This window comes from Eutrigla gurnardus, assembly GCF_963514095.1.
Source record: "Eutrigla gurnardus genome assembly, chromosome: 20".
Classification (NCBI taxonomy): Eukaryota; Metazoa; Chordata; class Actinopteri; order Perciformes; family Triglidae; genus Eutrigla; species Eutrigla gurnardus.
Genome location: NC_139931.1, coordinates 19,545,382 through 19,557,962, shown reverse-complemented (window position 1 = coordinate 19,557,962; position 12,581 = coordinate 19,545,382). Strand labels below are relative to the sequence as shown.

Sequence of the window (12,581 nt, the reverse complement as noted above, 5' to 3'; positions counted from 1 at the left end):
AGAGGGACAAGAAGCACACATGCTGTCATTGGTTAAACACATCAGGGTTTTTAAATACATCCTTCCTCGTTCTTTTAAGATTTTGGAGTTCCTGGATTGCCTTCCTGTTGTTTTCTCCTTGTTTTCCAAGTGACATGACATTTCATGAGTATCTAGCTTCTGTCTTGTGATGTATTTTAGGAACCAGGATGAACAGGCGGGACATAACTGTTGAGAAGATCAGCTCACCAGCTTCTCCATCTCTGTGCTGCTAAAAGTTGCAGATTGATTGATGGATGGACATGATGATAATTGGTTGACATTGTTTGGTACTAGCTGATGTAGCCGACCGGCAAGAAAAGATTTTTGGATTTTAGTTACAAATAAGAAGAAATAGATTTTTTAAAAACCATTTCTGCATATGTTGTTAAATATGCTGCATAATATGAGAGTGGATGTGATCTAAAAGAGTAAAGGGCATTTTACCATTTCAGCTCAACTTTAAGACAACGTCTTACTGGATGTATCTAAAGTGAGCTGATCATTGCCAACACTGTGAAACATCATCCGTAGAGATAGGCAGTGTAATGTGAGCATCCTACGTTTCAATGAACCAGAACTGAATTTATGTTCCGCTCAATCAACAAATCAATTATCATATTGGCACTTAAGTTCCACATGAAATAATGATGGTGAGCCATGTGATTGGTTCATTTCCAGCGTGTCTCAGACCTGGCTCGTCAGCTCCAGCCACATATCGTTTCTCAACGCCGTTTCCTGAACTGAGTATACATGTCTGCCACTCTACATGTGTGTGTTGAAGTGTTACCCTGTAGTACGCCAGTTGTAAGCCAATCTGTATGAAGGCGTCGGGGCTGACGCGGAGCTTCTTGATCCGTCCTTTTCCGAACTCCCTGAAGGGAAACACATGGCAGTCCACGTCGTCGGCCAGCGCCTGGGCAACAGCCAGGGAGCTGCACACCTGAGCCTGAACCTGCCGGGCAGACAGACAAACAAAAGATTTCCACGTTAGAGCATGTGGACTTCCACTGTCACTTTCTAAGAATCGCTCGTTTTAGCCTGAAGTCAAGTCATCACAGCAGTGACTCACCGTGCTGGCAGGCAATGCAACCAGAGTGGAAATCTACAGCCGTGTGTTAAGTAACTCCAGCCAAGCACGTTTCTCTCTAGATCATTCACATTTATACATTTCAAGTTCTTTATCGTCAACAATTACACAGATGGAGGGCTTAACAATAAGCACTACAACCTGATTGAGGGAAAGTAAAATGTCACTTCAGCTTCCTGCTTTATGGTAATAATGAACTCAATGAACGTCATGCTGGATTGAAGAAGACTTGAAAGTAGAGATTGAGTTTGTTTACTGGGATAAAACATCAAGAGAGAAGTAGGACCATTTTCTCATAGACTTCTATACAATCAGGTTGCCGCCGCCTGGTATCCAACAACAAAGGAGTTGTAGCGTGACGTGTTTGAGTTAAATGCAGACACCGCCCACAAGACACAAGAAAGAAAAGAAAAACCTGTTGACACAAAATGCAGCATGGAGGTCCTCAGCCTTCTCACCATCTAGCTCAAGCGAATCCATCAACAAACTTCACTGAGCATCGACTATAAATGATAGACATGATCATGTTATGATAGTTGATGACATACATGAATCCGACATGATCAATCAAGGATTCAAAACCCATCAACTGGATTTATTTGAAATAGCCTGGAGTCACTGCAGTTTGTGAATGTGAGTTTTATCAGCTGTGTCTAAACAGAGAGCGATCACTTGTTTAAGGAGAAATCCGGTCATTTTTGACCCCATTGTCGTTGTCCCCAGGGTCATCCCGACTTTTCAGAAGAAAAGCAGACATTTGCCCCTATGGGTTAGCATTGGAGCGAGTCTGGAAGGCTGCAGGTACAGATCTCGGGCTAGGCAACGTCAATTTGTGTCTGTTTTTTTGCTTGTAATAACTCGGGATGACCCTGGGGACAACGACAATCAGGTCAAAAATGACCAGATTTCTCCAACATTAGATGCTGAGGTCTTCAAATGCTGCGGTGATCCACTGTGGAGAGTTTTCCCACAGAGGAAACAAATGATCAGCCAGGACATCCAGACCTGCTACTACACCAGTACCCATACCGGTCCAGGGCTGGAGCTCATTTACTCATAATCACGCTTAATAACCCAACTGCAACAATAACCTGATGGACAGACATGTCCCATCATCATTTATCAGCAGCTGCAGGATGAAGCTAACAGAGTCTCGTTGTTATCAGCTGTGTGGCTGCTGATAGAACCAGGGTTAAAATGTTAAAAACTAGATAGAGTGTTATGAAAGATAGAGATAACGCTCTAAAGCAATTTGTTACAGTACTGTAATGGCATTGTGAAGCCATTTCCGTGCAGGCTAGCAACAATTACTGAAATGCAGAGTCATGACAGTGGCCCTGTTCACATTCTGACCCGTGGCCCTTGGCTGCATGTCATCCCCCCCTCTCTCCCCCATTCCAGTCATTTTGCTAATAAAGTATATTTTTAAAATGTCTACTAAAAAAAGGGAAACCAGCACTTTAATTCCTTCCGAGTTCTCTGTTGCATAGCCAGTTCAGAACTACGTCTTTAAATTGTGTGCGATATATATCAGTTAACCAGGCTAAAGCACTCAAGCACACGCAGTCTTTTATTTCATGTTAAATGTTTCCCGTGGGTTCAACACAGTAAAGATGTTTGAAAAGATCCATTCAGTACATTAACACTGCAACTGGAGAAGGAAACAGCAGTGAGAGGGAAAGTGTTCTTGAAAGCTCTTGCCAACTCAGTTCAGTGTTTCCCCTAGAATTTTTTTCAGGCCCGGTGGTACCCGCCGAAAAAACCCTAAACAGACGAGACGTGTGGGATGGTGTATTGGTGCAGTTGGATTAAGTCAGGTGGCACAGCAAGCAGTCTGCAATTCTGCAATTATTATATTTGCATTCAACATTTTTGTTCAACCAGAGTGTATTCAAGGTTTTCAAGGAGAGAGTGACTTATTAAGGTGCCGGTTGATGGAAATGATCCAAAATTAGGGGCCGGAAAAATATGTCTGGAAAATGAGGAGCATCACATTAATATCTACAGATACTGTAAAACACTATAACGACATATGAGTGCATATATTGTCTTATTTTATCAAGTAAAATATAAGTTATAGGTTTACTCAACAGCCTAATAGTTCATAGAAATCCAGGTAGAAATAGGTTAACTCAGAGTTCCACAGCTTATCAAAAAACAATCCTTATTTTATTAACATAGGCTGCCTAAGGGTGCGATCAGTAGCGTGCCTCGCCACTGCTTTGCATTCACACTGCTCCAGCCCAAACGGGCTTTGGCCCGTTAGCCGGTTGTACATACGTCATCACGTCCTAATACTACACACGCATGGCTTGATGTTGTTTTGAAGGAGCGCCGTCTCTGCATATATTTCTCGACAACGCTCGAATGTCCGCACGAGCGGATCTGTGCGAGCAGGCAGCGCGAGGAAAGTGGATTTTGGACAGAGACACTCAGCTGCATTTTTCTTATAAATGCACCGGTCCGGTTCCGGTACCGGTCCGGTTCCGCTCACACCACGAGTCTAAAGAGTGCAACAGCTTTTCAAAATACAGTGTCAACGTTCCGTGTTTTCAAAGTAGAGGTAAGATCGGGCCTAAAAAATCCAGCCCGACCCGACCCAGGCCCGCGGGATTAAAGCCCGACCCGGCCCGAACCTGAGCAATTAACTTGATTTGCAGGCCCGAGCCCGAACCAAACCCGAAATTTCATATTTTATTTGTGAGGACTCAGAGTACGTCCTTAAGAATCTAGCGCGGCACTTTAAGAGAGAGAGAGAGAGAGAGAGAGAGAGAGAGAGAGAGAGAGCGCGCAGAGAGAGAGAGCGCGCAGAGAGACAAAGAAGAGCAATGACGGGGTGGATAATAGACATTTAAATAGAATAATGCAAATAAATGTGAATATAAAAAAAAAAAAAAAAAAAGTCAGCGAGAGAGAAGCCCGGCCCGACCCGAACGTAATGATTGACATTTTATACCCGACCCGACCCGAAATTCGGGTCGGGTCGGGCTCGGGCTTAAGATCTTACCTCTATTTCAAAGTAGAAAGCGACATCGTGGTGGTTTAACGAGGCAGAGCTACATCAGAACAACATCAAGCGCGTAAAGTACACGAAGAAGAACGTAGCGGGAGCGCGCAGCGAGGATTGTTGCGGCCGCGCGTCTTGCGGAGCAAGTCTACTGTGCTGCGCGGAGGCGCTCCTAATGTAAATGATTATTGATTTATGAATGAATTGATAGGTGGCTTATTGTATTGATTTTTTTTTGTTGGCCTGGCGGCAGGTCTCCTTGGACTGGCGGCCCCGCCAGGCCTGTACAATGGTAGGGTAAACACTGGCAGTTCATAGTTAAGACGATGAAAGGTCAGACATGGGAAACTCCCAGATTCTTCCCGCGGCAGGGGAAGACTGAAAACTACCGTTTGTCATAGGAAACCACCTCACACTTCCCCTGCTGTTTCTTTAGATAGATACACACCGATTAACATTGTTGTTATTGTAACGAAAGTTTGGTTTGGCTGCTTTCTCTCTCTGCCCTTTGAATGACACACACACACACACACACACACACACACACACACACACACACACACACACACACACACACACACACACACACACACACACACACACACACACACACACACACACACACACACACACACACACACACACACACACACACACACACACACACACACACACACACACACACACACACACACACACACACACACACACACACACGAATAAATCCCCATGTTCCAACATGCCAACAGAATGGCAGGAATGTCACCCATGCACATGTTCCTTCACCACCATTGACTGTTCTCACTGTGAGGTCTTGCTTAATGTAGAACTTCATTATGAAGATGATTCAGTCATTCATCCTCAGATAGAAGCTGGCTCGGTGGTGGGAGGTGAGCTAGCAGCATCTCTGGTAGAAATGCACACTTCCTTGTAATTGGGAGAAGAAAGCTGGACGACCTCTGTCCACTGGCTTCCTGTCCATTTCAGAATGATTTTAAGATGAATCCGTCAGAACAGAAACCTCTTGCCAATGGTATTCATGAACTGACTTCATCATCTATTGTGCCACATATCTTATAGTATTAATATTTTAACTATGTTTATTGTATTCTTTAGAATTATTCCATTATTGACTTTTGATCGATTGATTTTAATTTTTGGAATAAAAAAACATTCAATGGAAAAAAAAAAAAAAAAAGAAGAAAAACAATTCTAGTATTTAAATATTTCACCCATTTTTTAAAATCGGAAAACAACAATTTAATTACAATATTGCAAAAAATCCCTGTACATCCGTCACTCTGTTCCATGAAAAAGCCCAAACCTGACTTCTATAACCCCCCTCTCATATGGAAAGACTTTATGGGTAGTGGAAGGCTGTTCCCTGCCATGACACCAGCATAAAAAAGGGAATGTTTAGAATTTCTGAAAGAGGCACATGCCACTTTCCACGCAAAAGTTGTGATCTAAAAATAAGGAATTTGCGTACCTTTTTTCCACTAGGATTAAAAGCATTCATTGTGTTTTTATGGATCACCAGAATTATTTTCTCACTTGCCTCTAAGGATAAATGAAGTCACATTCCCTCCGTGTCTGCACTGCACTCCCTGTGTGCCGTGTTGGCGTGGGAGCCAAACCTTTAGCCTGGATACAGAAGCAGGAAGTCTGAAATGCTTCAAATGTTTCTTCTTTCCACTTACAACCAGCTACATATTGATACGTGCTACATGCTGTGGTGAACGTGCATTCATTTTAGGGGAGTGGCTCAAAATGCTTTACAAAAGCCTGGTCAAGCAGGTTCCTGACAAACTTATGTAACAATGAGACATGACTATCTCCAAAAGTCAATACGCAAACAGGGAAACACCAAGCCAGTGTTTACCGTTCCTGCTTCAGCTTCCGGACCGCGGTCGGCTTTCACACCTAACCCGTTAAACTCAACTTGGGACCATTAGCCGAGAGTCTTCGTCCACTTTGTTCCTTCATTGTTTGAAAGCAAAACGCAAGATTTTATGATCACAGATATGTGATTGTAACATGATTTCAAAGCTAAACGACTAATAATTCCATCTGCTGATTATATAGATAGATCTTCTAGATCTGTATTTAAGGCCATAAATAAGCATATCAGTGCGGGTTATTTCCCCTGATTTAAAGCTGTAAAAATGATTATCTGCTTTCTGGTCTGTTTGTGTCAGCTAAACCAGGAGACCCAGAAAAGACAAAACTAAAAAGGCAAAGGTAGACTGGGAGACCTTTGATAAACAAAAGGGCTGGAGGAACAAACTCTCCAGAAGCACTAGTATTCACTGGGATACAGACAATGACAAGAGATACACTCAAAGACCACAGACAACAGGGAGAACCTCTCACTTCCTCTGATGGTGAGATAACGAGTCAGCACAGAGAGTATATGAAGGCTCCCCACACCTGACCTTCATCAAGCCAATGGAGTGAGGTGATTCACTCTCCACTCTCCCTGAGCCAAAAGACTGCGAGCCCTCAATGCTGGACTCTAAATGGACCATAATGTACTAAATGAACATCATGCTGGATTGAAGAAGACTTGAAACTAGAGATTGAGAACATAAACTCACGTTTACAACGTTTACTGATCAAACATTCTTCTAGTGATAGTGAGTCACAGGAAGTGGCTCACTATCAAAGCCATGCTGGCAGGGCTGCATGTTCATTCTTCCCTCCTCAACACGCACACAGTTACAGAGAGAAACTGATTCTTTCGCAACATGTAAACAGTGTACTACGTGTATTAAACTCATAAAGGTCAGTATGTATTAGTGCCATTTTAAGCATTAAAGCCCATTTTCATTTGATCAGGATAATATTGTGAATTACTTTGGCCGGGATAACCCTGACATGAAATTGTCTCGTCAAATCATAACAGCATATGACAGTTGCTTGCAAGCAGGTCAGTTGGAATAACGCCACACAAGACCACTGATGTGTGTTGGTTGTCATGGTGTTTGGCCTCATGAGTTCTTGTACAGACAGGTACAAGTCAGGGAATGAAACATTGACATTCAGGCATTTTCTTAACATGCGATATGATAACAACTGCACCAGTGTTTCCCCCAGAAAATTTGCTAGTTACGGTGGTTTCTGTCGGGGGGGGGGTTATAGGTTTACTCAACCGCTTAATAGCCCCCCCCGGTTTGCATTCACACTGCTCCAGCCCAGACAGGCTTTGGCCCGTTAGCCGGTTGTACATACGTCATCACGTCCTAATACTACACACGCATGGCTTGATGTTGTTTTGAAGGAGCGCCGTCTCTGCATATATTTCTCGACAACACTCGACCTGCATCAGCGAATGTGCGCACGAGCGGATCTGTGCGAGCAGGCAGCGCGAGTGCAGCGGATTTTGGACGGAGACACACAGCTGCATTTTTATTATAAAAGTACCGGCCCGGTCCGGTTCCGGTACCGGTCCGGTTCCGCTCACACCACGAGGCTGAAGAGTGCAACAGCTTATCAAAATACAGTGTCAACTTTCCGAGTTTTCAAAGTAGAAAGCGACATCGTGGTGGTTCAACGAGGCGGAACGGCATCAGAACAACATCAAGCGCGTAAAGTACACAAAGAAGAACGTAGCGGGAGCGCGCGGCGAGGATTGTTGTGGCCGCGCGTCTTGCGAAGCAAGTCTACACTGTGCTGCGCGGAGGCGCTCCTAATGTAAATGTTTATTGATTCATGAATGAATTGATAGGTGGCTTATTTTTGGCATATTGATTTTTGTTCTGTACAATGGCAGGGGAAACACTGCGGCGAATATCGCTAGTATATCGGTTTTTTTTTGTTTTGTTTTTTTTACGACGTTAGTTTAGGCGGCAGCCCTTTGTTAAGGCGGCCGCCTTAACAAAGGGCTGCGGGAAACCCTGTGCACATACGGGGTCTGTCTGGACCTGAGTGTCTAAAAGTCAATTTCCCAGGGTGAATGTACCTCTGCGGGGATGTCCCAGAAGAGCCTTTGGGGAAGGGGTAGTGAGCGATCCACCTCGCCTTTACAGTGGCCGTCCTCGGTGTAGCCCAGCTGGAAGGCGTCCGTGGCCAGGGTGTACTGAGAAGGAGACATGCTTGTGTTAACATACAACGACCTTGGCAATACAACTGGAATGACCCAACAATTCATTTTTAAAGTAAAAACCAGGAACTTTCATTTTGTGCTGATTTTGGCAGCCCATGTGTTTCTGAGCACCAGAGTTTGTATGTGTATATGTGTGTGGCGTCCTGTCCAGGGTGTACCCTTCCTCCAATGACAGCTGCCCTGAATACAGGATAAGCGGTAGACAATGGATGGATGTATAGCCAATCCTCTTGATAAGGGTCTCTTTGTTTTATGTTGGTCACCGAGGGGTATTCAATTATTTCAATAATCATTGAAAAGTCCATTGCAGTTAATTTTTTATGTGCTACATAGAACGACGAACAATGGAATGAATGATTAAGTCACAAAACAGTTGGTAACTCGGCATCGCTGGAAAATAAGTATTGGAAAGATAAATTTCGGAAAATTCCACTTCCATCTCAACAAAAGGTCTTCGTCGCAGTAGGTGTGATCATGTAGCATTCACAGAGGAGTGTCAACGGCCGATCAGCGCTTGAGCAAACCCACACAGTGGCTTTTCCATCATCGCTCAGACATTTGTACACAACTACTTTAAAAAAAAAAAAAAAAAAAAGAGAGAATGAGTCAAAAAGCCTCATGTTTCCCCTGCTCAGCCGACCACATAAGATACACGGGTGCGTCACATATTTAAGTCTAGCTGAAGTGAAAAATGCCCTTTTAACCTTTTAGATCAAATCAAATGCACTACTTCACAGCTCAACGATGCGCCCATACATTTCCCATCAGATTTTTGCTCTGGAGAGCAACGACATTTCAGTCAGCAGTATTTGCTCTTCATGGAAGGATAAACAGCTGACAGATGTCCTCCAACAAACAAGTAATTATGTGGGATTCTTTTCTATTATTATTACAGCATCCCAAAAATATGACTCCAGTTGTGTAGCGGTAGAAGCAAAGGCGGAAGTAAAGTGATGCTAAGCAGCTGTGGCGATGTCATTATCTGTGCTGCATTTTCTCTTGACGTTTCTATTCTAAACCTCCACGGCATTTCTTGGAAAAGGTTCTCTCACTTTGGTAAAAACAACTGTTTCACTTTCCATGAGAAAAATAGTTCGGCAAGCAGAAATTCACATTTAGGAGATAAAAAAGAAGCCCTAAAACGAACAAACAAACAAACAAACAAACACACACACAAACACACACACACCTCCCAAAGGTGAGCCACGGTCGGTGCATCAGCCCAGGAGTGCTCTGCATTTAGTCCACTCTTCCCGTTTTTGTAGATCACAATGGAGAAGGATTTATCAAACCACCTGAGGGAAACAGATAGGGGGAACATGAGGAAATATGATCTTGTTTTTACTACTGACTGACAGCCTGCAGACCAGTCAAAAGTCCCAATGCCCCCCCCAAGGCCTTAGACCCTGAACCATCGGGGACTTAACTGGTGTCACCTGGTAAATGGTGGAGTGTGAGAAGCTGCAAGGGCTTGAAATGGTACAGGTTAGAAAAATGTGGGGTTATACTTGACATTTTCGTCTGCCTGATTGGAGCGTCTTCCAGGCTCTTGTTGTGCTCGATGAGAGGAAATTGTCAAATTATCTATTTACCTGTTTAAGTTAAAAACACTTCTTCTAGAAGTCCAGACGAAGGATGTTCACGTTTGTACTCAAAACATGCATCTCCACGCTCAGATCCGCTCTTACTAGCTTTGTTTGAGGGCGGGACTAACTAGCGGCTGGGCAGATATTATGCTAATGAGTTAGTTGGTGACATCATCACTTTACGGGAGAAAAGGCAGCATTTCAATTGAGGCGATGGAATGAGTTCAGGAGCAGAGTTTCCGTTTGGACGTGGACTTTAGGCTTCAACACAACTCTGGAGCCCTTTTATATGGCGACAAACTATAGAACACTGAAGGAAAAGGGGAAAAGCACAAATGCATAATAGGTGCTATAGTTTTAGTTATTAAATGTGTTTTTGCTGAATAGTTTTATGGTCTCCCAAGAATGAGAAAATAATAGCTTTTCATTGTTTGGGATGTTTGAAAGAAATGTTATTGTAGGTTTGATATTAAATAGACCAAATTCTCTGCCAACAATTTATCTATTGATTTGCTTTATTCCATTTGCTTGATTTTAAGAGATCCAACAAAGTATTGTATAGTGTTTCACAGTTTAGGAGTATTCAGAGACTTCATCAGTGTATCCTAATGTATCTCAGGGGCCGTTTCTCAACAGTGACCATCTAGCGTCTTTCCCGTTGGTCCTCCTCACCTATCGTAACATTTGCCATGCAGTATGGACTTGGCGTAGCGGTCCAAGTTTCCTGCCGGGTCCTCTCCCCTCATGCCTTGCTCTTCGTCGTCCAGGGTTACGAAGAAGGCTGCCCTCTCGATGGAATCCAGCGAGCGCTTGTTGACGCCGGAGCTGAAGTGCTGCTTCCTCATCTGAGACCAAGGAACCCTGAGAGGGACGACGCACACAAACAACACTTCAGACATGTGATCATCATCAGTCATCGTTATCAAGGTAATCTGAAAATTGCAGATTAAGAAAAAACATTCTCTCTTTCCCCTGGCGAGTGACGTCGTTTCTATGTTTGTGTTGCAACTGTTTTAGTCACAGTTCTCACTGGTTATGAATCTAACTGGAAACAGACGGCTGGACTCTTCGCAACTCTTGACTATCAAAGATCAGATTAAGTCAACGTCGTCATATCACAGATGAAGACGTGCAGAACTTGAAAACAACAGGATACAACCCACCACTTCTTATATGCAGTCCATGGCTAGAACTATCTAAGTTTATAATATAGTACAAGTTGTATTTGTGTAGTTATCATCCCTATAACCATGTTTAAAAATACAGAAAAATAATCTATAAGCAGAGCATGCTTTAGAAAATAGCCAGGTGCTTAAACCCAGTACAAAACCCACGAGGCAGTCTTTAATTATGAATCTTCAAAAAAGCACATCAAGATGAATTAAGAATACTACTTCAACTTGGACCATGATGCATTACAGGGCTGTAGCCAATGTGATAGGCTCCCATTGCTGTGATGCACTTCTTATATAAAAGTGGTGGTGGAGATAAATGTGGAGCACAAAACCAAACAAAAGAGAAGTGAAATCTGTCGGTTTGACCCAGGGAGAAAGAAAAAAGTCAGTGGTGGCTTCAAGGCAGGATCAAAACGTCTGGTGATAGAAGTGATACAAGAACTAACAAGAAGTGATACAACTAATAACAAGACGTTTAGCCCAGGCTTCCTCAACTACTGAAGAAATATCACTGACATAAGCACAATCTCCAGCTCACACCACGGAGATCTGTAAGCTCGGGTGACTCCGCAGTGTTCATTTTGGCGGCTATTTTAGATTCAGTCTTAGTCTTTAAACGAAAATGCTCATTAGTTTTAGTCACATTTTAGTCATTGTTTACCTTCATAGTTTTAGTCTAGTTTTAGTCGACGAAAAGTAAAAACATTTTAGTCAACTTTTAGTCATTACTTTTAGTCACATTTTAGCACTACCACCCCCATGCGTCTGCTTTAAGCTGCCGGTCCATAACTTGGCCTATGTTGAATCTGTTGTCTCATTCTTTTCCTATGGGCTGCATGTGGCGAGCTATTACAACAGGACAATTCCATTCCATCAAGCTTCTAGCTGCTTCTGTCTATGAAATATGGATATTATTTTGAGTAGTGTCCATGGGCGGTTTTGTTGCCAGGAATGGTCCTTTCCACTCCCTGCCCTAAATATGTGTGTATATAGTGTACTTCTTCTGTGCCATTTATGTATTTAACTTTCTCTATCACTACAGTAACTCTTTGACCGTCATTTGCTCTGCTGTGAACTCCTCCGTGTCTCCCGTTTGGGCAAACACAACAACTCACGGCCAAGCGTAAATCAGGCTTTCCGATTGGCTGTAAAAGCTGCTACGGGAGCCAATACGAGCGTCCGATGCATAAACGTGACTCTATACGTCACTAGCAAGATGGCGGATGAAAATAATGATCGATATACATCAACAAAACGTAGAAATGCGCCACGGAGACGAGGAGACATCTAGTCACATCTTTACAACTTTACGCATTCGTTTTGATGTCAGAAATAAATCGCTCACATGGACAAGCAGGGTACCGTTGTTTAGCCCCCTTTCTCTAGTTTAAGAGGAAAAAAACCACATGTTTTTTTTTAATGTCCGTAGAACACACCTTTAACATTTTAGTCCCGTCCCGTCTGGTTAACGAAAACGAAGCAGACATCTCGTCATAGTTTTTATCATCAAGGATCTATTTTTAGCTCGTCATCGTCTCGTCTTAGTCATAGAAAAAATGCTTTTGACGAACATATTTCATCATAGTTTTCTTTAACGAAA

At 43.1% G+C, this 12,581-nt stretch overlaps 1 protein-coding gene across 1 annotated transcript in view; it reads right to left on the bottom strand.

The window, feature by feature from the left end:
* cpt1a2b (carnitine palmitoyltransferase 1A2b) overlaps positions 1–12,581 on the bottom strand; it is a 36,212-nt gene that overhangs the window by 5,243 nt on the left and 18,388 nt on the right. Inside the window, exons 11-14 of the mRNA XM_084038213.1 lie at positions 10,479–10,667; positions 9,410–9,515; positions 8,077–8,193; positions 809–973 (exon numbers count right to left, since the gene is read on the bottom strand). Coding sequence (XP_083894339.1) covers positions 809–973; positions 8,077–8,193; positions 9,410–9,515; positions 10,479–10,667 — 577 coding nt within the window. The remainder of the gene's footprint in view (positions 1–808; positions 974–8,076; positions 8,194–9,409; positions 9,516–10,478; positions 10,668–12,581) is intronic.